The sequence below is a fragment of the Antechinus flavipes genome, chromosome 1, assembly GCF_016432865.1.
Source record: "Antechinus flavipes isolate AdamAnt ecotype Samford, QLD, Australia chromosome 1, AdamAnt_v2, whole genome shotgun sequence".
Taxonomy (NCBI): domain Eukaryota; kingdom Metazoa; phylum Chordata; class Mammalia; order Dasyuromorphia; family Dasyuridae; genus Antechinus; species Antechinus flavipes.
In genome coordinates, this window is record NC_067398.1 from 617,088,528 (window position 1) to 617,116,340 (window position 27,813).

The 27,813-nt window shown below is 38.4% G+C and overlaps 1 protein-coding gene across 5 annotated transcripts in view; it reads right to left on the reverse strand.

Moving 5' to 3' along the window:
- The window catches only part of MTSS1 (MTSS I-BAR domain containing 1), a 216,634-nt gene that overhangs the window by 3,159 nt on the left and 185,662 nt on the right, over positions 1 to 27,813 (reverse strand). For 2 of the 5 annotated variants that reach the window (XM_051971070.1, XM_051971068.1), the window contains exons 7-14: positions 20,876 to 21,033; positions 14,550 to 14,657; positions 13,247 to 13,344; positions 9,440 to 9,650; positions 4,690 to 4,809; positions 3,598 to 3,792; positions 1,987 to 2,151; positions 1,303 to 1,465 (exon numbers count right to left, since the gene is read on the reverse strand). In XM_051971070.1, the coding sequence (XP_051827030.1) occupies positions 1,303 to 1,465; positions 1,987 to 2,151; positions 3,598 to 3,792; positions 4,690 to 4,809; positions 9,440 to 9,650; positions 13,247 to 13,344; positions 14,550 to 14,657; positions 20,876 to 21,033 (1,218 nt within the window). The remainder of the gene's footprint in view (positions 1 to 1,302; positions 1,466 to 1,986; positions 2,152 to 3,597; positions 3,793 to 4,689; positions 4,810 to 9,439; positions 9,651 to 13,246; positions 13,345 to 14,549; positions 14,658 to 20,875; positions 21,034 to 27,813) is intronic. The other 3 variants (XM_051971069.1, XM_051971071.1, XM_051971072.1) reach the window with 3 other exon arrangements.

Consider the following 27,813-nt stretch of genomic DNA (forward strand, 5'->3'; position numbering starts at 1 on the left):
CGGACCTCCTAGGCAAGGCTAAGGGGCGCCCAGACTAACACCCGTTAAATCGAGCAGAAACATAACTAACAGTGTACGAGATTCAGAGAGTGCTTTAATGATCTATCTGTGGCTACATAAATATAGATAGATCCATCATCTCATTTGAGCCTCACAACGCGAGAGTTCCAGGGCAGAGCCTATCATTTCCATTTCGCAGATGAGATCATTGAGGTGCACATTACGTCACTTGCCCAGATCACATCGCTAAGTGTCAGAATTTTCGGCCGGGTCTCTCACTGGTTAGAAGAAGCCAGAGCCTCTTCCGGCACAGAACAGATCCCACAAAAGGCCATTTGGACTGTTCCTGTCCTCCCCTCCGGACAGCTAGGTGGCGCCATAGCACGCAGAGCACAAGGGGCTCCGGAAATGGCAAACCACCTGCCCAGAAACCCCACTCAGGGTCACAAAGAATCAAACATGACTGAAAAACAGCTCAAAAGCAACCGCTCCCCTTTACACCAGCCCTCTCGGTCTGGACAGAAAGGAGACTGCTGGCTGCCTTCCCGTTAAACGCAGCGCCCGGCGGGGGCTCGCCCCGGCTCCTCGCAGCCATAGGCTACAATGGCTCCGCTAGGCCGGGGAAGGGGTTCCCAGGCTCGCCTAGGGCACCGAGTCCCCGCCACAAAGCCCGCTGTCCCTGACGGCGAGCTGGGGCCGAGGGAGCGGGAGGAAACTGGTAATTCGCGGTCGTTGTATTAAATTCAAGGCCACCCCACAGCCCAAGAGTTAATTAGGAGACAAGGTGCTGGCTTTGACCCTTTGGCAATTTTAACCAAACTCTGAGGATTTTTCCCAGAGATTAACATTTTTTCAAGGTTCAGCTTGGCTGGCAATTCAGTTTTCCTTTCATCTCAAAGAAGAATTCTGAGATTGTGGGGTAGGAAGAGTAAAAGGGAAAAGAAGAAGGGCCTCGAGCACCGCTTCAGTTTTTCTGCAGAGATGATATTTAACAAGGGAAATGACATTTTTCAGGGGATTGTGACCCTGAATGAGTCTATTTCTGGGGACAAAGGGAGATAATAATACCAGAAGTATTTACTTTACTCAGGGTTGTTGTGAGATTCAAATGAGATAATAAATGTAAAGAACTCTAAAAATGTCAGTTATTTTTTATGTAAAATAGCCTGGAGAAGAGAGTCCCGATAGCTTTCTTAAGAGCTCATTTGGAGGAGTAATTAGACTCATGCCTTGGAAGGCGGAGTTAGAAACAATGAGAAGCTGCAGAGGTAAATTTAGGCACCGAGGGCCTGCCTACCATACCTTGTGAAGGTATTGTGTCCTCGGAACAGCACGGGGTGGTTGTCTGGGTGCTGTACCCGCTGGAGCACTGCAGGGAATCCCGGCTGCTCCTCTGGGGGTCCAGCTGCAAGCCCCGGGTGAGGGCCAGGGCGAGCTCCTCACAAGCCTCCATCTCTTCTCCAGGCTGCAGGCAGGGGAGACACACACACGTACACACACACCGTGGCAATGAAATCAAACTGCGGAGGTCAGGCAGGGCGCCCAGACCCCCCCCTGGGCCTAAAGCTCATATCCACCCTGGGAAGAGGTAGGGAAAGGAAATGTTCTTGTAGGGAGTCCGGTGAGATTTTCTAAGGCAACTACAAACAAAACCCGAGATTCCAACTGCTGGACCTGAAGGAATGCTGGAATAATCATTCCAGAGGCCAAAAGCAAGGGGGCTTCCCTTTTCCCAGACAGGAGAATATCCAGCCCATGGACTCCAGGGACTAGCCTCAGAAACCTTACCAGGACAGAAGTCTAGCTACCTGTGGCTACCTCAATGACCCGGGGGCTAACTGGGGGACAAGAAGGAGCGAAAGCGTTCTTTGTGTCCCTGGCCCTGCTCTGAAAGACAGGGCCATGAGGGTCTCCCAGGGCCGGGGAGGGGGGACAACTAACGGGTTACTCCTATGCTCAACCTGTAACTGAGAATTAGAGCATCACCCTGGTGGCAGCTGAAACAGTCATACTCCGAGGCCTCTGAGCCTCCTCGGCAGGTGCAGCTGGAAGGCCAGGGGGTCCTCCATTGGAGTCGGGCTCACGCTTCTCCTTGCGGCGCTGTAAGGTGTTCGCCACAGGCTGGTCGTATGGGCCCGGCTTAGCCCAGTCCTACATAAAACAGATGCTGTGAGAAGCTGTTCACCTGAGGAGACACCCTAACTGCTTTACTTTATGGGGTCTACAGCCAAACCTCATGATAGAGTCTCTTGGGGAAAAAGCAACCAAATCAAAACAGCCCCCGAGGCACTCTTTGGAAGGTGGTTAATTAAGAAAACATGACTGGGGGGACGTCACTGGAATACTGGGGAGAGCTGGAGTTGGAGTCAGGAAAGCCCTAGTTCAAATCCAGCCTCAGACATTTTCTAGCTGTGTGTTCCTGGGCAAGTTACTTAATCTTGTCTGCCTAAGTTTCCCTATCTGCAAAATGAGTATTATATTTTACAGTAATATCTCCCTCCCGAGACTGTTGCGAGGATAACATGATAATATTTGTCAAAGGATTTCTGACAATATTCAAGAGCTATATAAATACCCAAGTTACTGCCACTGCTGTGCTTGTTACTACTACTACTACAATTATTCCTCCTCCATTATTGCTCCACCACCACCACTATTATTACTACCACTACTACCATCACTACTACTACTACTCCATCATCCAACTGTCAAAGCCCTCCACCTAATTCCTTAGAACACGTTAAAACCCAATATTGCAAATCCAATAGTAATTTTCTCAAGGTTTTAACATTTCACTAATTAAGAACTTTTGGCCAGTTTGGGGAAGATATTCATAAATCCCAGAGCAACATTAGCAAAATCTCTCTGATAATAGCTCTAAAACATCTGTATACTGGCCACTTAAGGAACAGGTGTGCACACTGTCTCCTAACCAGCCACACTGTCACCCGGACAAGGTAATCCATTCACAGCCTGGGCTTGCCACGCTGTAGCTGAATTCTGTTTCAAATGAGAATCCAGGTTAATTTTTTGGTAGCTCTCAGCAATAATTTGGGTTTTGTTTTTTGTCTTTTTTACAAATGTACCAACCACTGTCCCCGTCTCATCATCAGTTTTCAGGAGAGGATCTAGGTTCTTAGATGAGAAAGGGGTAGGAAAGGGAGCGTGTGAGGCCTTATGCAAGTATATCTGAAGAGCCAGGATGGCTCCTTTCTAAACCATAGATTATCCTCACAAAGATCTTTCAAGCGGAGTGTGATCTCTGAGCTACCTGGGGACAGGAGGAATGGGTGAATTCTCTGAGTCTCTCCACTGCTTTTACTCTGAGCTCCTGGAACCCCATTGCGGTGATTAATCTCGAGGCAGGAAAATCCAACAGCTCAACTAAGCCCAGCCTAGCGCCTCGCTGGGGGTCTGTCTCTGAGCCTCGGCCCTGTCCCCCCGGCACCCAGACCCACGGAGCCTACGAGGGAGGATGTGTTTGGAAAACCACACAGAACGTGAGAGGCGACTGCCACGGTCGGAGAAGGGCAATCTCCTGGTAGCAATGAGAGAAGGAAGGGGAAGGAGAGGGGGAAGAGAGAGCGAGACACAAACCTTCCAACTAGGGATCTTAGATGACGGTAACATGCCCGGCCCAATGGTGTAATAATGAACGTAGTCTGGAAGGAGGGCAGAGGTCGCCCGAGGGCACAGACGGGAGGCAGGCAGGCAATGAGGATAAAGGCCTGCACCCACTGATGCTACATGGGACTCACTTGGTAAACTATAGTGATAAAACCCGTTAGACAACTGGAAACAAAACAAACAAACAAAAAAACAAACAAAAGAGGGAAAAATTAATATAACAAGATGAATGTGGAAATACGAGATGGCATTGATGCATTCTAGGCAAGGGGGAAGGGGGATCTGGATATTTAAAAAAAATAATGGCGATTTGCTGCTTTTGGACAATCAACGGATGAAGCAGAAAGGAAGCAGGGGAGAAAACAGACCAGTGTTATGTGATCCCAAATAAGTATCAGCTGATTGGCAGACAATCTCTCTCCGTCTTGATGATAATCTCATCACTATGTCCATTAGTCAATAAAATATGATTTCAACAGAACACTGATTTGGTCAGGTCATACGCAATTTTAATCAATTTTAAATGGTATTAATTAGGTCTGTTCAATCCAACTAACTTTCCAAAGATGCATTATTTCTCACAGCAAATCTGACTAAAAAAATAAAAGTTTAACAGAAAATTAAATAGCACAAAAAACATACAGCCCGACATGTTTGAAATGATATGTTCAAACAAGGCTGTGATAAAGATGAACACCTGGGGTGTAGGCAGGGTAGGAGATGATGGGAGGCAAAGTCACTGAATTATTGATATTCTGAGTTCAAATTCTCACTTACAACTCTTAATCCCAATCCCACTTCCCTTTTTTTCTCCAAATATCAATCTTTTTTTTCATCCAAAAATGACTTCACTACCTTCAGGTTTCTGTGAAAACCCGTTTCCGAGAGTGAACTTCTCTCTATAAAAAACATAGCAGCTGTGTTTGTTTGTTGCTAGTAGATTTAATGTCCTTATTCATTTTCAGGGGTAACTTGGATTTTTCTGGGGAGCTAGCTAGCAGAGGCAGGGAACGGGGGAGAGGCGGGGATGGCTGGTTAGTTCTCCATACAAATATTTTTCACCTTCTCTGTGGAAGCCCAAGCTCCCATGGTGGAGCCTGAGCTGACTGAGGTGGGGGAACTGCACTCGCTCACTGATTGGCAGGTCTCTGAAGCTTCGGAAGAGGCTGAGCTGGACGAATTCTGTAGCATTGTCAGCGCCACGGCAACACAGCGGGAAAGAAAACACGAGAATCCAAAATACAGACCCAAAACACACGCAGGAACAGGCCACAAGCCACCAAAAAGGGTTTAAAAAAGCACGCACAGACAGACAAGACAGACAGACACGTAAGTACACACAAGAAGAGAGGAAGGATGAAAGAAGCAGAGGATTAGGGATTTTTTTTCTTTACATCATTATACATGGCTTTTAAAGCTTTCTATAACGGTCAGTTGCTTTGAAAAGGCAAGCAAGGAATAGCAAGTCTGAGTCCTACCGGCCTTTCCTGGACACAATTCAAGGCCCCATGTTGGATCTAACCAAAAGGGCAACATCCCCATGGAAGCTTCTCCAAGGGAATCAGGACCCTGGACCTACCTCTGTTTCCCCTTTTACCTCTGGGGCATTCTTTACCTCTAGAAAACTGGCTTTCTCTGCATGTTCAGGTTGGCCCAAACCAGCTAATAACCAGCTATGCCTAGTTTTCTTTCCCTAGTATATTTTAAGGAGTAGCAACAAACGGGTGATCGATCCCTCAAGCCAAGGTGCATGTGCACACTGACTTCTGCAGCTCCCTTTGTACTAGGGGGGACCATTTCTCTAAACTGGCCACTCACCTGCACAATTCACATGCACTGTGCATGCCTGAGGAGGTTGTGGTCTATATAATAGAAAGGATGGTCAATCTAGATCCAGGGGCTCCAGGAGCAAAGGGCAGGGACTACATCACATGGTCTGTCAACTAATTTTATTTTTTAAAAAATATTCTGATAACTGTTATTTTAATATAATTTGCCTCCTTGGCAATCCTGTATATTTTATTTTATACATTTAAAAATATTCTGAAGACAAATTCCACCAGGTTGTCAAAGGGAATCCATGGGGGAAAAAAAGACTAAGAACCCTCAAGGCAGCTGATTTCTGAGGTCTTCTCCACTCTGCAATGGTAACCCCATTACATGGACAACTGTAACAAAGATGTCTCACTTGGGCAGAAGCCAGAAAGGGAACTTGACTTGCTTTGTTTAAATCTTCTTGCCACTTACGAAACCATATTTTTTTCATTAAACCTATGCTGTTTATGAGTCTAATTTCCACCAACATAGGTTTGTACCCTCACTCCCCAGCATCTTCGTCTAAAGCATTCAGATATGGTTTGATCAGCAGCTTTTATGTCTCCTCCATCTATTCTTGACCTTGTAAAGATAAATTGATTTTGGCTGTTACAGGTACTATTTTTTAAAGTGTATTTTCTATTCTTTTCTGTATTCTTTAATCCCTTGATAATTTGTTAAAATGAAGAAATCTCATCCTGATCCATCGGACTGTCTCTAGTATCAAGAACTGAATTAGGAACTGAACCTAGTGAAAGACATGTGAAAGACATCAAATTGCTATTTCTACCTATTCTTACAATCTTAAGACCGGCAGACTCCTGAGGAGGTGAAAAGTTTTTATTGTCTTTAAACATACTATTTAATTCAGGAGATCCATGAAGCTCTGTGGCTTTCCTTGCCAAAAGATCACATGCAAATGGCTGGTGGGTTCAGTCTAGTCTTCCCTGATACTTTTTAAGGGGGAAAAATGATCCAGTACAAGTCATTTTCCTTACAGAGTCAGGAGAGCTGCTATTCCATCACAAACAAACTGTGTGACCACCTCCATAAAATGGGAATAATAGTGACACTACCTACTGCACAAGGGTATTAATAGGAGTCTGTAAATCTTAATGCATTCTAGGAATGAAAGTTACTATTATTATAATAATAATAATTATTGATTTTTGTCCATCTAGTTCAGATACATTTTACTGGAAAAATAATTTGTGAGCAATTCTAAAACTCTAAGTGTAGTAAGGATAAGATATTTTTATTTGTTTATTTCTACCATTTCTTTACTTTTGCTTTTTTGGATTTGAGACAATTGTTATTTAAAAAAAAAACTACCACCCTGATTTTTTGTTTTTGGCAAGTGTTAACTTTAAACTTTAAATAGTTGCATTGTTATTAGGGAACATGTACTCCATTTGTAGGTTCATGTCTTTTTTGAATGGGAGGATAAAAGTGTAGGGAAAGAAGATGACGGGTGGGGAGGAAATAGAAAACAAAATCAAAGAATTTTAAAAGAAATGTCCAATTCAGATAATGCTAAATAAAGGAAAGAAATGTGGCAAAACTCTCAATATAATTTACATCAATAATCTCTATATTTCAGTGGAAAACATCAAGGGCCTATGATACTTAGTAGATGACTAATAAGATCCTATCTGTAAATGCTGAAATCTACCTGTTTATAAGGAAATAGGATCAAGGTCAAAGAGCTGCCAACCACTGAAATAAAAGACAGGAGATAAAAGGAGAAAAGGCACAACGGCTTTAGAGAAGAATGGGTATATTTAGAAAGACAGATAGATCGAACTGCTAAGGAGATCTTATGGAGGAGCCTGATGCTGAGAACTGGGTGGTACCTGACAGTGGCTCGGGGGAAATGTACATTTGGAATCAGAAAAACTGAGTAAGTAATTCCAGCTCAGCCACTCATTGTCTATTGAGACCTTAATTAAGCAAATCATTTCCCTTTCATGGGCCCTTCTTTTCTGAGATTACTTCCCATCTATTCTCTATCTACTTTTGTATGAATCTTGTTATTTACATGTTGTTTTCCTCCACTCCCCAATTAAAACAGGATTTCCTCAAGTGCATCTTGACTTCCTCTTTATCTTAAATTCTGGGCATATACAAATAAATTCTTTACATAAATTCTTGATCCTCATTAAATTCTTTTTGATTGAGCTGACCTGAAAACTAACCAAGTGTCACTAACAGGAATTATCTGAGATACCTAGCTTTTAAATTTACTTTGATTCTTCCCAAAAGAGTTTTCTTTACTGAGTCCCTAAACAATAATATTAGAAGCCATGATGTTCTATTTCAATTTGTTAGTCTTCAAAGGTAACACTCAAGGCCAATCATCCATGGCAAGGTAAGCGTGGGTGTTTGCGCATTTATTTTGCTCAAGCTCTGCTACACAATGCTATAAACAAAATTATGTCGACTGATTAAAAACAAACGCCAAATTACACTGCACAGCAGAGCAGCCCCTTGAAAAATGTAAGAACCCCTTCATCGTTCTAGCCCAGCAGATTTTTCTGCCTGCGGGACATGCACGTTGCTTCTTGTTGCACAGAGAGGAGGGAGAAAGCAGGACACTTGAGGAATAAAAGCCCAAATAGCACCAGCAATAACAGGCAGGCATTCTCTGCCAGGAGGAAAAAAAAGGCAATTCTAGACATTTTGACTCTTGCCTTGAAGATAATTCTCCATGCTCCCAGAATGGAAAGAGTTAAGTACCATTACCAAAAATAACAGGAGAAAAATGGACAGCTGAGCATTTAGGTTCAGGAAAAAAATGGGAGGCAGGTGGTTGGGGGGGGGGGGGGAGAGATATATATTCAGAGTGTATTTTAAAGGACTTATTCTAGGAGGTTATTCAGTATAAGGAAGAAACTTTTCTAATTGTTAGAAAATGGAATAGGATGCCTTAGTAAGTGGAAAGTTCTCTATCAAAGGAAAAATTTAAACAAAGACTGGATGACAATTGTTGGGGAATGTTGTAAAAATTCTTCAAAAATCCTTGAGGGAGAGAAAGATTATATATATATGAGCTAAGAGGCCTGAGATTTTATGTAGAGTAATTCTTATCTCCCCCCAGGACATAAGGAGTTGCACGTAGCAGGGAGAAAAGGACATGAGTTGCTGAATAATAAAACTCATGAAAGCAAGTTAAATCTTGGATTCTGAATGATCAGATTTGGAAGGTATAGTGGATCTGAGCAAACATCATAATATGGATTAGAGAGTGTTGTGAGCCTGAGTTCTACTCTGAGTAGTTATGTGCTACTAAGTGCTGAGCAAGGAGCAAATTTATCGTGCTCAGGGAGACAAAAGGGTGACATAAGAGCAGCAGCAAATTACCAGTCATGCACTGGAGACCAGTACAAATGCAGTCACCATATCCATGCTGGAGGAGCACAAGGTCCCCTAATCCAACTGCTATGCAGACAAGAAAGTCCATCCCTTCCCTTCTCTCAGACTCAAATGCTGATGATCCACTGAATAGTTAACAGCATAAAAGGCAAGAATTTCATGTTCTTCTAATGTTATAAGAATACTGTGCATATTTCAAGGATTCCTGGAACGGACAAAATTTCATAGAAGGCATGCCAGGTGGCCCAGAAAAGGAAGAGCCATATGAAGTGGTTCACACTGAATTTGGGTCTGAATGGTCTTCATAATTCATTCACCTGAGGGAATACTCGTGCTTATAAGCCTACCAAGACTGCTTCAGTTCTAGCTGCCTACAATGGAGAGCTCCTGCCATCAGCTGGAAAAAAATCTTCTCAGTTACCTTCAGGAAAGGTGGGCGTATATTCTATTTAAAAAAAAAATTATTTTAAGGGACAAAATACTTCTTACAACTTGAAGATAAGGAAGAAGCTTCCTAGATGAGGAAATATTTCTACTATACCATGGAAAAGGTACAACATTGAGACCCAGGCCAGGATTCATTCATGTCTGCCCCCACCCATGTGGGGAGTGGGGACCACTTTACCTGGTTGGGAGTTTCCGGTGGCATTGGGGATGGTGATTTGGATTGGAAGGCATCCTGGGATATGAATCCCGAGTCATGGGAGGACACACTCGACAGCCTCATAGGAGCCTGCTGGGGCAGATTGGAGCTTCTGTAGCGATAATGTGAACTGGGGGAATGAGAGTGTGAGCCACTCGATCGGGAGTCACTGCTGTTCACGCTGTTCAGGCTGCTGTGAAGGACAGAATGGGAGGGAGAAGGAGATGAGAAGGTGCTGAAGGCAAGGGATCTTGGATTAACATGAAGTTCTTTCTTTTTTTTATTTATTTTTCATTATTATTATTTTTTTTTACAAAGTTCTTTCTTAATACTTATCTAACTATCTAAACATTTCTGCCTCAAGTAGCAAAAGCCGGAAAAGCAACTGCAAAAATCTGACTATGAAAAGCTATCCTGTTGGGATAAAAATGTGTCCAGACACTGTGGAGAGAGAGCTGGTCCTGGAGCCAAAAAATGAAACGTATGTCCCGTCTCTGACATACCCCAGCTACATGATCTCCAAGGTTACACGTTGAAGAGAAGGTATCTACATGGAGAGAAGTGACTCACCTGGAGATCCCTAGATCAATGAAATCACAGCTCCAGTCTCTAAACCCCAGCCTATCCTGTCGGGGAGGACAGAAGGCATTTACGGATGAGGAGGCTGGAGAAAATAAGACCCATTTCTTGAGTCCTTTCATCGGGCATAGGTCAAGGAAGAACACTTGGCCACAGGCTCAATAAGCTGACAGAAACCTGCTGAAGTATCAGGTCTAGAAGCTGGTAGTCTGAAAATTACTGTGCAGAAGCCCCGGAGTGGGGACGGACCACAAAGGCCACCCTGGCCCGCGTTTGTCTGCAGGTGGCAACTACCTGTGTGGTAAAAGGTAAAAAACTACCTGCCCATAAACTTGCCATGTGGTCCACAAACTACGCTTGTGTCTACATGTCTGATCTCAAAGCTTGTCTGTTTACCTGAGGGCTTTTGACCTCATCAGCAGCAAAGACTCTAGGAGTTTTTGCCTTTAAAAGCCATGACAAGTAACCTTCCCAGAACTTCCTAAAACTTTGGCTCTTTTCAAGGTGATTTAAGGTTTGTGATAGAAAGGGCCATCCATATCCAGAGAGAGAACAATGCAGACTCAATGTGAATCAAAGGATAGTATTTTCATTTTTTTCTTATTGTTTTACTTTTTCTTTCGTGTGTGTGTGTGTGTGTGTGTGTTTTTACCTTTTGATTTGATCTGATTTTTCTTATGCAGATGACAAATATGGAAATATGTTTGGAAGAATTGCAGCTATTTAACCTATCTCAGATTGCTTGCCATCTTAGTGAGGGGAAAGGGAGAAAAATTTGGAACATAAGGTTTTGTAAAGATGATTGCTGAAAACTGTCTTTACATGTATTTGGAAAAAATAAAATATTATTAAAAAAAAAGAAATTTACTAAAGACAATCATAGTTAATAGTGTCTTGATTTTAGACACCACAAGACTGGATTCAACTCTCATCTTTGACACATATTCAAACAATTTATTCATCTTCTAGTTGTTCTAAGGAGCTCTCTAAAACCATAAATTGCAAAAAAGGTACTGACTTACACTGACAGAATATGCCTTGTACTGATGAAATTAGAAATTCCAGTCCCTAGACCTATCCATTCCCATAGGGGAAAATATTTTTGTTCCATTTTGGATGAAATAGTCTCAGTTTCAGGGTGGATAATCAAAAAAAAAAAAAAAAAAAGTCAAAGATCATGTTTAGTAGTCTATCCTAACAAAACTTTCACTCAAGACAACAATATAAAGTACTGCTGTAAAATTGCTTTCTCTTAGGCAGGAGAAAATAGAAAAATAAATCCTTGGGAAAACATTTGTGGAGGCCAGATTCCTGGTACAAAATGCAAAGCTTGTGAAATCCTGATAGATTTTGTTTCCTTAAGCGCCAATGGGACTCCCTAACACAATGAGTTCTGGGAATAGACGTGGAAGCCCCCAACAGACAGATTTACAAAGTGTCCTTTCTCTCTGCTGCAACAATCAGTGGGCAGCCAATATTTCACTGGGACACATATAGAAAACATCCGATATGCTAGGGAAAAAACTTCAGACTAGGGAAAAATAAATCTGAACGCAGTCCAAAATCTCAAATGGACACTGTTGCCAAAGAAATGCCAGCTGTGAGAGGAACAAAAGCTTTAAGAAAAAAGAAACTATGAGTCTTTAGAGATGTCTTTCTCTCATCTCCTCAAACAAAATTTGCTTTATGAATTCTCTGACAATTAATTTGAATAGCTCAGAAATGCTATGATGTTGCTACACTCAAAAAAGTGGAGGCTAACATGGTGGTGAAAATGGACATTGTTAGATGCAAAGCTAACTGCTGCTGGAGGGGGTCATTACCATGATTCTACATTTCCTTCCAATCAACTAAAAGAGGGCATTTAGATGATGAAAATAAAGCACTCCCAGCAATCTCTCCCCAGGACACAGCTGATTCAGGAATTGCAGCATGATTTTCTATTCATATCAAGCCTTCAGGGAGAAAAAAACCCATGTATTCATTTAAAAACTTAGTATTCTTGGTTTAAGGCTCTTTCTCTCTTATTGATAAACATTTCTGACTTGTCAAAAAAAATAAACCCCCAAAAAACCCCAAAAACAATCCCATGGACAACATTCCTAACAAGTGATCACTCTGCCACTAACTTGTCTCCTGGACAACACAACCATTGTGCTACTTATGTTCCTTTGAGACAAAAACTACTTCCTTTAATATTATTTCAGGATATTGCATTGTTATATCTCTATGTAGTTTCGTGGTTCTGTGATCCCTATTTACGAATGCAAACTTCACTTGGAAGCAACAGAACGAGTACTGAATTTGAAAGTGGATGACCTGGATTCAAATCCCCAACTTGGCCTTTTATGCCAACTCAGGAAGAATCCAATATTCTCTTCTGTAAAATGAACAGAAAAATGATTTTTTCCAGCTCTAAATGTTTGTTCCCTCATACTATGACCTCATTGTATGTGACTAGTTTTGGGGAAAAAAACACTTGTATATAGATATGGGAAAATATAACTATATATTGGATTGGTTGATGTCTGGCTCTTAAAAGTAACCTAACCACTCACAGGGACTGTTCGTTTGGCTAAGGAGAAAAGAGAACAGACACAGAAGTTCAAGGGTACAGAGAAATTTTTTAAAAGCCACAACAAGGTGATATCCAATGATGCATCCTTTCTCACACGGAAGGCAGAAAAATCAGCAGGGGGATGGAATGCTAAGCAAGCTATTCTGCTGGAAGAAAATATTTTTGAAGACATGAGCTATTTCAGCAAATGCAATCAACACAAAACTATTTAGACTGTGATTATTTGAGCTAAATAAGTGACAAAGACAAAAGACATGCTCTTTTTACTTTTCTTGCCTGCCAGGTTATAGTAAAACCAATCAGTAAGTAATCCATCTCTTTATTTTATCATTTAGAAAAGTAACTCGGTTACAAGTAACAAAAGTAATAATTTACTTTTATAACATAACAAGCAAACAACCATAACTGGCAAATCTACAAGTCTACTGCCAGATAATTAAGGGACAATGGAGTCTTTATATATATATTTATGAAAGAGAGAGAGAGGGAGAGAGAAGGAAACAGAGGGAGGAAGGGATGGAGAAGAAGGGATAGAGAGAGAGAGAATAGATTGATTCTATATAGGTTCCTTATTACCACTTGGAAAAACAAAGTCACTCTGTCTTAGAAATAAAATTTCCAAGTTCACTTACCTACAAACACTTGATTTTCTGGACATGGTTGTACTGGGAGAAGATGGCGGAGTCTGATATGACCAACTGTAATCAGAACCTTTCAAATCTAGAATTACCTATTAAAACAAAGCCCGAAAAAAGTCCATTTAATGAGCTAGGGGCATTGAAGAGACTTTTTCACTGCTAACTGAATATGGAATCTGTCAAATGTGAACACACATTAAAAACAGGTTTTCATCAAGAAAGAAAAGAAACATCTTTTTTTTTCCTTTCTTTTTTAATGGCTTACAAAAGTGACTGACATCACTTATTGTTGAGAAAAACTTAAAAATTAATGAGAGAAAGCCCAAGAAATAAGAAGCTACACGTTTACACTGATGGAGATAAAAACTCAGAAAGGTTCAAAGGGTAGTATAAAACCACTTTGTCACCCCTTGCCCCCAATCATTTGGCATTTTCTTAGAGAGGCTCCATGTGTCTTAACTCTGTTCCAAGATTTGCTCTGGCATAGTAACAATTCAAATTAAATAGCTCCCACATGCTGCTTTTCACAAAAGAAAAAAAATTCAAACTTGACATGCAGTCAAAACATTCATTTCAGCACTGAAAAAAGTAGAAAGCTGTACAGATTCCATGTGCATGTTTCTGATTTTTTAAAGCATTAAAAAAAGGACAAATGAGTTATAAAATAAGGACCCTTGGCTAATAGCATCTCTGTCCTATTCTTAAAAATATTTTTTTTTCAAAAGAGCTTTAAATAGGAAAATTTCCAAATGTGCCCAGTTTTCTGAGACAGAAATGGTATTTTTAAAAAATCTGTAAGCATCAGACAACCAACATCATCTGTAGTCTAGAGAATAAAATTAAACAGAATGGAAAGTAAAATACCTACAATCTTCTATTCTGAGTTGTAGCTTCATACTATGGCAACAGAAATTTGGCACATGAACAAAAGGCCAGAGTAGGATGGATAGCACAGCATCTAAATTAAGTCTTTCAAGACAGTGCAGTGGGAGCAGCATTGTAGGAACTCCTCTTGAGGTGTTAAGAGTCCCGAGTTCTGCCCAGTTCTACCACTTACCATTTATTTCTATATTTAAGCACCAATTAATTGTGCTTAAGGCAATTAGTGCAAGTTTCTAAGAGGAGACTCAAAGCGGCCCAATACATACTCCACATTTCTGTTCTGGCAGGGAAAAGAGGAAAAGCATTCTTCAGGGAAGAATGGCTGCCTTGGATGGCCAAGTTACTAAAAATAAGAACAGCATTAAAGAGCAGGTATGGCTTGATCTCTAAAGCCTTCTTCTCCCAGGATGCTCACCTGTTCACTTGAGGATGGTAATTTGTGGGGATCCATGGTGAGGCTCTTTAGATCTTCAGATATGGTCTGGAGATGAGTTATTTCCCCTAACATGGAGATTTCTTCTTCCTGAAGTAATTAAAAAGTCACATCTTTTATATTATGTTCTTGAAGACAAAGATCTTTTTTAGAATATAGGCCATGTTATGCAATTTTCTTTCTGATCCAGGTAAACACAATATAGTATTTCATTACTAAATTACATACTAAATTAAATTAACAAAATGGATGAAAGAGATCCATATATCAGGGTAATGATATTAGATAAAACAGATTTTATAGCAAAAAAAGTATTAGGAAAATTAAATAAGTGTTAAAGTGGAAACAAGAGATTGGATGTTAGGAGATGTCCATTGATGTCCCAATTCTGCTACTTTTTAGCTTTGGGAATCAATGAATGAATGAATGAATGAGCATTTAATAAATGCTTGACATGCCAATTAATTAAGCTCTATAGTAAGTGCTAGGATTATAAATACAAAAGTCAAGACAGTCTTAACTCTCAACTGAGAGTACTAGGAGATGGAGATGATATGACCAACTATACGCAGAGCCTTTCAAATCAAGGATTACCTAATAAAAAAAGAACATTTACTTTAGAGGAGAATTTTTTTATTGTCAACTGAATACTGAAATCTGTCAAAATTGAACACACATCAAAAACAGGTTTTTACCAGAAAAAAAAATGGTGTTTTGAAAAAATCTGCATGTATCAAACAACCAGCATCATTTGTAGTTCATTGGATCCCATGATTCTTATATTTTAATAAGGAATATAGCACACATAGGGGAGTGGTAGCCAAGAAAGCACTTTGAAGCAAAAAGTTACAAAGATGGCAACTTGGGGCAAATAATTTCACTATTCTGGTTATGGGATTATTGATCAATCGGGAAGGGTAGGATTTGATGGTCTCAAAAGTCCTTTTAGATAAGAAATTGCTTTAAATTAATCCATAAAGATAAAAGGCAATTAGAAATAAAAACCAATGAACAGTTTATGAATTAAGCATTTAAAAGTAAGTATCACGTGCCAGACATTGTGTTATAGGTGGTAAATATAAAGATAAAAGTGACATAGCCCTTGTCTTTAAGGAGTTTCTGTTCAAACAATATGAAACAAAACATGAAAAAGAAAAAATTAGGAGGAATGCAAGACTATACAATTAATGGACAATTGAGACCTACCCAGCTATCAGAATAATAGATCAAGAAGTTAATAAAGAGATTAATGCTAAAATTAGAATAAAATGTACAAATGAAGATTTGTAGAAGAAGAACACATATACTTTCTTTTCAAGTGCTTCCAAGTTGATTATACCCTGGGAATCAAAAATGTCTTTATAGTAAAAATAAAATGGCACTAAAAATAGCATATTCTCAGCTTAAAGCTCAATAAAATAAGAACAAAAAAAGCGCACACACACCCAGAGTTGAAAAGTACCCAAACACCTGCAAATTAATTAACATTGTCTTGAATAATATGCTTGAGCTAGGGTTTGAAATCCAGAATTAAATGATAAAATGTTTAAAAAAGCAAAAAATGTATAAATCTAATATATTTTAAATGCATAAGACATTATTAAAGAAGTACTTGGAAATAATTACTGTTCACTGCCTGTTTTAATAAGAAAGCAAAAGAAAAATAACAAATTAAGTCTCTACCTAAACAAAAGGGAACAAAGTAATAAATCAAAAGAAAGAAATGAAGGGGAGAGGGGGGCTGCAAACTGAAATAAAACAGACAAAATGACCAGACTATTTTTTAAAAAATGTGTTCTTAGAAAATACTTGCAAAACTGATCAAATATTAGCTAAATTAAGAGAAGAGAGAGAGAAGAAACACAATCAGGATTAAAAAATGAACCAACCAATACTCCAAAAAGATTTTTTTTTTAAAGGAGAAGGGAAGAATCTTATTTTTGGCTTTGTACTAACAAATTTATCCACAGATGGCATTATTGGTATGACTTTAATGCCATTTTGCATTTACTATGAAAACCTTTTTGGAGTTTTATCATTTAATCAATATAAGAATGTCAAGTACTGATAAGACCATGAGATCCAATGAACTACTAAAATATAAGTGGCTCATAATAATAATTTGTTCAATCATTTTAGGTCACATTTGATGCTTTGTGAGCCTATTTGGGGTTTTCTTGGCAAATATACTGGAGTTATTTGCCATTTCCTTCTCTAGCTTATTTGACAGATGAAGTAAATTGAGGTCCACAGGGTTAAGTGACTCACCTAGGGTCATATAACCTCTAAGTGTCTGAGATAACATTTGAATTCAAGATGATGAATTTTCTTGACTCCAGGTTGGGCACTCTATCCATTGAGACACCCAACTGTTCTTATAATAACAACACAGGATTTTTTTTTTTTAAAAAGTCAACATTTACACAGAACTTTAAAGCTTGTAAAGTATTTTACAAATATTAATTCATCTGATCCTGGGAAGGAGGTGTGATTATTATCTCCATTTTACAGATGAGGCAGACGGAGATTAAGTAGGTTGCCCAGCTACAACTACAAAATATATGAGACTGAATATGAACTAGTTAAGATTATGAATCAATCAATATTATTATCTTTAAATATGTAATTTCTTAAAAAATTATACAACAAAATATAAACTGAAAAAATGGTAAACACAATGAACATAGATAAAAATATAAATATGTAAAGTTAGTACTCAAAGAAGACAGAATACACAAGAGGAGGAATAATTCATCACATGGAAAATGTGTAGACTCACTGACAATTTTATAAAGTCCACACAGAAGAATTTTTAGGTTACCTTTCTATACCTGCTGAATTGGCAAAAATAAATAAAAACTTGTAGAAGGTTGCATAAATTGATGCAATTTTTTCTACAAAAAAAATTTACAACTTTTTAAAAGGGATATAAAATTATTTATGACCTCCAATTTGATAACTAACTAGTAAAAAGGATGTTAGACTTAGGAGTCTGGCAAATCTGGGCCCAGATCCTATCTCTGACACTTCAAGTAACCAAAGGTAAGTCTTTAAACCCTTTTTCTTTTTCTGGGGAGATGAATAGCTGTAGAAGTCTATAAATTTTTATGAGACTCAAAGATATAATATACATGTAGTTCTATATAAAAGTCAATAAAACAAAATTACTATATTCTATATTGTATTACTGCTAAAATATCAAAATAAAATTCAAATGAGTTAGCTTATTAAGTGCTTTTATAAACTTTAAAGTGCTTATATAAGTGCTAGCTTATCGATATTATTAATATATAATATTTATTATTCCATCTTTGAGTAGAAATAATACTAAAGGTAAGTGATAGGAGAATAATCTGGAAAGAATAACCACATAGCAGTGATACTTGTAATAGGGAAAAATAAAATTAGCATACATGCACAATAATATTTAAGCAATACTATTTCTAAAAACTCCCATTTCTATTGTTTTGTGTAATTTACAAAGTGTTTTCCTCACAGACATAACATAGCAAATCATATAATTATTAAAAACCATATGTATTACTTCAACAACGATACTGTATGAGGATGTATTCTGATGGAAGTGGATTTCTTTGACAAAGAGACCTAACTCAGTTTCAATTGATAAATGATGGACAGAAGCAGCTACACCCAAAGAAAGACCACTGGGAAATGAATGTAAACTATTTGCATTTTTGTTTTTCTTCCCGGGTTATTTTTACCTTCTGAATCCAATTCTCCCTGTGCAACAAGAGAACTGTTCGGTTCTGCAAACATATATTGTATCTAGGATATACTGCAACATATTTAACCTATATAGGACTGCTTGCCATCTAGGGCAGGGGTGGAGGGAGGGAGGGGAAAAGTCAGAACAGAAGTGAGTGCAAGGGACAACGTTGTAAAAAATTACCCATGCATGTGTTCTGTCAATAAAAAGTTATAATTAAAAAAAAAAACATGCATGAATACCCTGTCTTCACACATGAAAACATTTACATACAAAGTATCAGTGGGAGGGATAAAAAAAAAAAAATCAATGATCTGTGCACGGTTACAACTAGGTTAAAATTCATTTATGTACAATTCCAATTTCCTGTGTTATGTTGCATAAATTATCTAGTTGACCTCTAACTCTTGAGATTCTACACACACACAGACACATATTTTTTAAGTGCCTACTGTGTGCCAGGTATTGTCTTAAGTGTTGGAGATACAATGTTATTGGTAATAAATCTCCTCCTCGCTCATTTAATAAATGGCTTCCATTACATCTCTAATTAAATGTTTATTGACATCTCATTTTTTCATAACTTAACCTCTTCCTTTCTTCCTATTTCTCATATTCTTCCATTTTCTTGTCCTCTATGACCTAGTTCCAAAAACTTTCTCAAACACAAGACTCCATTCCCACCTTCAAGCCAGTGCCCTGACTTGCCCCCACACCTGGATTTCTAGGCCCCATCATCTACCTCTTAGCTTCCTCCAAGGTTCAGCTCCCATAACTGACCCAACCAATCCGGAGAGCAATTTGGAACTATGGTCAAAGGGCTATAAAACTGGGTATCCCCATTGATCCAGCAATATCACTACTGGGTTTGATTCCAAAGAAATCATAAAAAAGAGAAAAGAACCCACAAGAGCAAAAAATGTTTGCAGCAGCTCCTTTGTATTGGAAAATGAATGGCTGCCCATCAATTGGGGAATGGTTGAATCAGTTATAGTATATGAATGTGATGGAATATTATTGTTCCATAAGAAATGATTTTAGAAAAGTATGAAAAGACTGACGTGAACTGACAATGAGTGAAGTGAACAGGCCCAGAATAGTAACAGCAAGATTATGTGATGATCAACTATAACAGACTTAGCCCTTCTCAGCAACACAAAGATCCAAAACAACACCAAGAGAATTGGGATGGGAAATGCCCTCTGCATCCAGAAAGAGATCTGAATAGGGATGGAAGCATACTATTTTCATCTTTTTTGTTTACTTTTTCTTTTTCATGATTTTTTCCCCCTTTGTTCTGATTTTTCTTTCACAATATGACTAATATGGAAACATGCTTAAAATAATTGTACATGGATAACCTATATCAGACTGCTTGCTGTCTTGGAGAAAGGAGAGAAAAAATTTCTAACTGAAAATCTTATACAAATGAATTTGGAAAACTATCTTTACATATAACTAGAAAAATAAAATACTATTTAAAAAAGATTCAGCTCTCATTTTACCTTCTGCAAGTCTTTCCGGGGTCCCTCCTTAAGCTTCTTTTCTCTCTCAGATTACTTTTACACTTTGCACAGTTTGCACATACCTGGGTATTTACACATTATCTCCTCCATTAGAATGTGGATTTCTTGAGAACAGGGACTTGATCATTTAGCACAGACCCCGGCACATAACAAGTGCTAACAAAATTCATGCTGACTGATAAGTCACTCGCTCTTCTCTTAGAAGTAACAAACACTGGGCTCACAGGGCGCATGGGGCCTACAACACTCACGAAGGCTGCCCGAACCTGATTAAAATGTAGTTTCTGTCTGAATTTTGTTTAATAGGGAGAGAGTGGTGGGCCTGGGATCAGTAACACCTGAGCTCAAATCTGTACTCAGATGCTTCCTAGCTCTGTGACCCTGGACAAGCCACTTAACCCATTTGTCCAGGATCACGCAGTTAGTAAATGTCTGAGGTTAAATTTGAACTCAAAACTTCCTGGGAAAATCACTTAACCCCCTTTTGCCTCAGATTCCTCATCTATAAAATAAGGATAACTGCAACTACCTCCTCAGGGTTGTTATGAGAATCAAATGAGATAATTATAAAAAACACTTAGCAGGGTGCTTGGCACATAGTAGGTGCTATGTAAATGTTCTTGTTACAGTTTTTAAAAAGAAATCTAAAATGTGTAGTTTTCTAAATCAGTATGTGACCTGCAGAGATCTTTATACAAAGTTTAGGGATTTTCAAATCTACTTGATTTTTATGGCTTAAGATTATTGTAAGGAACCAATCAAATAATATATGTACACATTATATAAATGTTTGTTATTATTATTATTATTTATCGTTATTATTATTGTAATTAGCTATAAGACATTAAAGCAGAACAATTGTTGATCTGCATTGGTAGAAGGAAGTTTCACACTGGAAGCTCCCTACAATAATATCTTAGACCTAAGCCACCAAAACCAAAAAAGATAATAATAATAATATAATAATAATTTTGCAACCAGTTTCCCCCACCCTATAAAGGAAAATCTTCTACTCATGGGTAGTTTAAATCTCCCAGGACTTTAACCCAACTTACAATCACTGGCCGTAGCATTGATATGAAGGCACAGAATCGGCCACGCTCCTCAATCAGGGCCTTTCTGACTGCCTGTTTCTCAGTTTCTTCCAGCAGAAGGTATTTATCATTGACATCTTGCAATGCGCTGTCCAACTGGGGCTGGATGTCTCCTCTTCCTGCACAGAGAAAGGAAAGCCACAAAGACTGAATTTACACCACTACTTCTGGCTCCCACCACTCCACCCCGGGTTCTTGTTTAAATCAAGGTTAGCCCCTTAGATTATTGCTTGGGATGAGAGACCTGTAATTTCCTTCTCTGAAGGGAAGCATGTTTCAATCAGTAAGTTTAAGAAGATGAAAGTCACTTGACCCTTCCTGCAGCATCCCTCACAACAGAATCCTTCATCAACTAATCACTGTGACCTAGAAACTGCACAGATGAGCTCCCTCCAGGATTCGGGGGCCAAAGGGACTCACGCCCTGAACAAGGAGGGCCTTTGTGGACATTTCCAGAAGCAGATACAAGCGAGCTCTCCTGCATCAATCTCACCCAAAGGATTGTACCAGCAATAAATATTTCCAGGAACAAAAAGGGAATTTCAGCCGTCTCAGCTTGGGAGTCCATTGTGAACTGCTGGCTGGTTTTAATCCTCCTCTGGAGATGAATTAAATGAGTTTTCTAAAAAGCAGACCTAATTTAACAAAGAGGTCCACATTCATTGCTTCATAAGGAAGAAATTTTAAGTTCAAAAGCTTGAGGTTATGTTTGCTAAACTCTTAGCCATGTAAACCACCTACAAACTTTCATTCTTTTCCCCACGGACACCAAAATTGGGGAATGAGTGGATGGATAAAACAGTGTGGACACTTTGCCTTTCCTTTTGTCTGCTTGGGTGGGTCTAAGGGCACAAAAAATAGTAATTCACCCAAATGACCATCTTGATCACAACAAACTATTCACATTTACTGGAGGAGAGGGCCAGAGAAAGTGCAAAAGTTCAGGAATGAATTCTTTCCAATGCATGATAGGAAGTTTATTGTATTTTCACCTAGAGAGCAGAAGTAAGAACAGTGGGTAATCGCTAGCCCACAGGGAAGCAGGGTTCAGCTTTTCTTGATGTTAGAGAAAGAAAACAGATGAAGCTGTGAAAAGGCTGATTTATGCTTGATTGAAGTGAAAAAAAAATTCCCTAATAATTAGTTATCTCAAAGTAGAACAGTATCCTTCAAAAAAAGATGAGTGAGTTGCTCAGCACTATCAGTCTTTAAATGGAGACTAGATCACCATTGTGAGATATCTGGAGAAATATCTGCTGTGGTATGAATCATACATATGAATGAAAACGTGACATCTGAAGTTCTTTTCCAACTGTGTAATTCTATAGTTCTTGAAATGTGAGAATGGATCAATGGCATTGATCCAGCAAAGTATATTTCCTACAAAATATTTAATTTAGAGAAAGCTGAGGAGCAAGTCCTTTCACAAGTATACGAAGGATTACGATTTAGAGAGTGGTTTTTATAAGGTTATCCTTCCCAATCACTATATTGGAAGGAAACTCAAAAACTCAAAAAAAGCTCTAGTTCAGCTCCAAGAGCAAGAACTCCCAGAACATGGATTTTCTTCACCATCCTGTTTCTCCTATTTTGCACTCTATAGCTCACTAGTGTCCTTTCTATAATGTAGTAGCCAGTTTTAAAGAAAATACTCCAGGCGGGGGAGAGAGAGAAAGAGAGGGAAGGAAGGAGGGAGGGAGAGACAGACAGAGAGTCAAAGAGAGAGACAGAGAGAGAAAGACAGAGACACAGAGAAAGAGAAAAGGGAGAGAGGAAGAGAATAAATTTATATTAGGAACTTTTAAAAAAATTTCTTGGACTGGATCTATGATTTCAATGGGGTGGGAAGCTCCTGGTAAGGAATTTCCTTTACAAATGCAGACTGATACTTGCCTGGGAATGTAGACTCTCCCTGGGGATGCTAAAGTAAGTGATTTACCCAGAAACATATAGCCAGAATGCATAAGAGGTACTACTTGAGCCCATTTCTTCAGGACTGTGAAGACAGCCTCTACCTACAAAATCATATTGCTTCTGGGGGAATTCACATTAAGTTGAAAGAATGTATAGAAAAACAATCAAACGGCATATGTGAGAACATATGGGATCTTTTCCAGGCACATTTTGAAACGTGCACCAGGCAGTCTTGCATCTGATGAACTTTGGGTCTGATCTATCTAGGCTAGCCTAATTGAGTTCCATACAACTCCCTAATTAGGAGCAATCATATATACTGACAGAAACAGGGGCTATGGCTAAGATCCTAGTTTTTAACACCTATTAGTCTAACAAATTCAGTTTTAGCAACATAATTTAATATAAAACCTTCACCCATGATATTGCTGCAAAATACCATCAAATCCTATATGCATGCCCTTAGAAGTCAAAAGGCTGAATTAATTAGAAAATTCCAAAGCCCAAGCTCAGAAGAGAAAGGAAAAAAAATAAGGAACAATGCTGATTGGCTGAGATACAAGTCTTCTGAAAGAACTCTTTGGCCTTTTCTCCTTATAAGAATTACATTCTTTGTAGGCAAAGACTGTTTTAGTTTAGTCTTTGTAAACATGGTGACTGACACATAGTAGGAACTTAATAAATTACTGAATCAATGAATAAATAAATAAATGAATGCTGAGATGGTTGTCAAATCAGGTCGATAGTTAACAATCAATAAGCAAAGCAATGAAGATACAAAGGGACTCAAAAGGAATAACTATCATATTAATAGGAAATAATCACTAGAGAGAAGACACTAGAATTAAGGATCGGGAAAGGGTTCCTGTAGAAGGTCAGTTTTTAGCTAGAAATTTCAGAAAGGCAGGAAGTGATAAGAAAAGTACTAACAGAATTCTGATGGAGGACTAAATAAGTAACTTCTTAAATGGAAAGGTATACCATCTTTCCCTTAGGAATAGACATAAAAAATGTCCATGAATATCTATTTTTTAAAAAAAAAATTCTAATTAGATTACTCCCAAAGGGGGTGCATTTTTCAAAACAAGAACAATTTGCAAAGGTTTCTCTGCATTTCTGCAGTGACAGTGAATTCTGGCAGTGAACAAAACTGTCAGAAGCAAAAAACCTTAAATAGAAAAGACTATGTGTTACTTTGTCCATCAACCTTAATAGCAAGGTGTTAGCTGGTTAAGATCCACCAAAGGAGTTATCTGTGAAATGTGAAGGTTGATAGACATGTCTGGGCCAGCTTGCCGATTTTACTGTAGGATATAATAAAGCATAGAGCCAGATTTCACTCTGAAGCGAAAGGCTTTCAACATACACAGAAAAAAATCCACAATAACAAGGCTAAGCCTGCCTTCTGGAGGTGGTGTAGCGTTTTTAATCATCTATAGTTATTCCCTGCTACTGAAGTAAGGATCAACTATGCTCTTAAAAAACATACCCACCTACCACATACCTACCTGCCTCTAGAAAGTGGAAAATATTAGGGTTACAGTAAATGGGCATGATGATTTTTGAAATGTAAATACACAATTTTTTTTAAAAGAAAATAATTTCCTTTGATATTATGAAAAAGCAAAAGAGTAGGAAAAAAATCTGAACCATCCTCATCTAAATTTTTTTCATCTTTTTAATAAGCCAAACAGCAGATTATTCATTAAGGAAACAGCATACAAGCCATTAATTAGCATCAGTTTTTTTCTATGGCACAATTCTGTATCCGTATGCCATGACTGCCCAGTACCAACAATGCTGTGAGTCAAACTCTCAATCCAAGTCCTAAAAAATCACAGAAAATCAACCAGATAGAGGATAGTATTTGCTTGGATGTGATATTTTCAATAATTCCCCTTTAAACCAAAAAGATGCCCAATTCTAATATTTGGATACACTGCTACTGACTTAGGAAACAAATTTGACTTGGGTTCCTAAAAGCAAGCAACTGTTTATTTAGTGATTCAGATTACTCCTTAGTTTGTTTGTTCTGCTGACAAATTCATCTGCCCTCCTAGAATTCTCTTCCCTCGTGAATGCTCTGTCGAACTCTGGTACTAACCCACCAAGAACATTCTCACCTTTCCAACAAATGACTCCCAGAAGTGTATTCTTACAGTCAAAACCCTAATTCTAGATTGCAGATTTGCAGAAAAAGGCTCTGGATTCAGCTATTATCTATAGGGCTTTTTATCTCTTTAAAATTCAGACTCCTCATCCTAAAGTATAGGATAATTCTTTCTAATTCTAAATAAATCAATAAGTGATTATTAAATGCTAACCAAGTATCTGTGAGTTAACTTCGCAAGCCAGTTTTAAATTCTATTAAGTAAATACGGGTGTGTATGTATGAATGTGAATGTATACTGTTTCCTTTTTTTCTTTTTTGGTTTTGTTTTTGTATCTCCAGCCATAGAATGCTGCCTGTCACACGGTAGACATTTAAGAAATATATGCTGATTGATGGATAGAAGAAAATGTAAAATGTATACAAAGTAAATACTAAGTTAAAAAAAAAATTGGAGGAAGGGGGTGGCAGTACCTGGGGGAGGGGTAGGTGGGAGAGGAACTTATATAAAGGCAAAGGGTCAGGAGATGGCAGATAGTAGAGGAGGAGGAATATCTAAGCAGCAGTTTGGTAGGACTATAGATTGGGCTAAGGGAAATAAAACTTGGAAAGGTAGATTGGAGCCAGATTAATGAAGGGCTTTGAAATAACAAAGGACTTTGATTTTTATCTTAAAGGCAATAGGTGAACCAGCTGAGGAGCTGGGGGAAAGACAGGATCAGAACTGTGCCCTAGGGATGATTTTTTGGCAGCTGTTTGGAAATGAGGAAGCAGGTAAATTGTGTTTTCTCCAGGTGACTTGACCACTCTCAATTCTGCAAGAACTGAACCTTATTATCTGCTAATATTGGAGCTGCATTTTGGATGGAAGACAGGTAATTAATTCCCACAATTGCTGTAATAATAGATAGCATTTAGAGAAAATTTCTCTTCACATTTCTCATTGCACATTTCTTGGCCATTATGCATTTATTTCATTCCAATTCCTTCCTACCCCCTTCTTGTATCAGTTATTTGCATATGATCTTTCCCTAAATATTACTTGAGAATTGGGTCACCGTCATCTGGCAGTCCTTAGCTTTTAGCTTGATGCTTTGTACATAATTGGAATTAAATAAACATTCAATGAATAATCTAAATTAAAAACTATCTGAATTCTTCATTCATATTATTCACCTACAGTACCTTTGTAGGAGAGGTTCATGACAGATGAGCAATACAGTCAAGTAACTAGTACAGCTGATCTTAAACAACAACTCTTCCTTCAGGACTACAAAGGAGGAAGAAGAAAGCATAAGAAAAATTTTTTTAAAGTTGTCAGTCAAAAAATATTCATTAAGTGCTTGCTATGTGCTAGACACTATGCTAAGAACTAGGGATACAAAGATGGGCAAAAGCCATTCCTTGATTTCAAGGAGCTCACGATCTAATGTAGAGAACACACAAACAAGATACATACAAGTTAAATAAAAAGTAATCAACAGAGAAAAGGCACTAGAATTGAAGAACTAGGAAAGGCTTCCTGTAGAAAGGTGGACTTGAAGGGAGCCAGGAGGTGGCAATGAGGAGGAAATAAAGTTCTCAAAGGTGGGAGATTAAGGGTCTTGTGGTTAAGAGTATAATGGTGGAAATTGGGGGACAGGAGAGGAATATGTTTTGAAGAGCCCAGAAACTACAATATAAAGACATTCAACTCCAGGATTTTACCCCCAATTCTAGGAAGAGGATTCCTAATCTTCCTTAATAACCTTTTCTTCTTTCCCCAATTAAAAAAAGAACATTCTCTTCCTTTAGGGAAAGGTTACTAATTTTTTTGTGTCTGGGACCCCTTTGAAAGCAAAATGCTTTTAAATGTGTAAAATAAATTACACAAATTACAAAAGAAACTAATTATGATGAAATATAGTTATCAAAACATTTTTTTTAAACAAACAAGTATAGGAACCTTTAGTTAAAAACTGCTCCCCTAAGGCCTAGGATAAATCTGCTACATTTATCTTGATTTAGACTTGAAGTGCTGAGTGAATAATTCCAGTTATCAGCACTGGAAAACACTATAAGGGTAAATTTTGGCACTGTGGGGTAGCCTATGAGAATCCTTACAAATACTCAAATGCTAAAATGACCCTAGGCTATATTGTGGTGAGTGGGGGAGAAGTTTGGTGTTACATTTCAAATGAAGAATTCTCATTACAAACATGTAGTATAGAGGCATTTTTCAAGACTTCAATAACTCTAAGATTTCTTAGCATCTTAGTGCAGAAGACTACTTTAATTCTCTCAATGGCCTCATCAACTCTAAAGGATTTAATCATCATCACTATGAAGATCTTCAGCACCCGTCACTTTTCTGAACTTCAGCTCCTCATCACCAAGCACTGTTGGATATTTCAAACTGGAGAGCTCTCCTACTTCAATAGGTCATTTGCCCCCCAAATCCACCCTCTACCAAAGGCCGCTGCTTCTGGCAGGGACATCGTGATTTTTCCAATCTCCCTGGTTCATCTCCCTCAGATCTTCATTTCTCTCTTCCTACAGAAGCAGTTTCTGCTCACATAGTGACCACTTTAGTTTAGGCTTTCATTACTGTTTCTACATAGATTTTCACAGCAGCCTCCTAAGTGATGTCCATCTCCAACCCATTCTCTGCAGAGCTGCCAAAGTGATTTTTTTCTTTAAGCTCAGGTCTGACAACATTTTCCTCCTATGAAAACAAACTCCAAGGTCTCCTTATTGCCTCTGGAATATATGAATTCCTATTTAGCCTTTTAAATCTTTCACACACTGGTTCCAACCTATTATGCATCCTTCTTATACAGTAATCAGTCTCCTGTTTCTGTTATTCTATGGTTCAAACAAACTAGTTTTTTTTCCC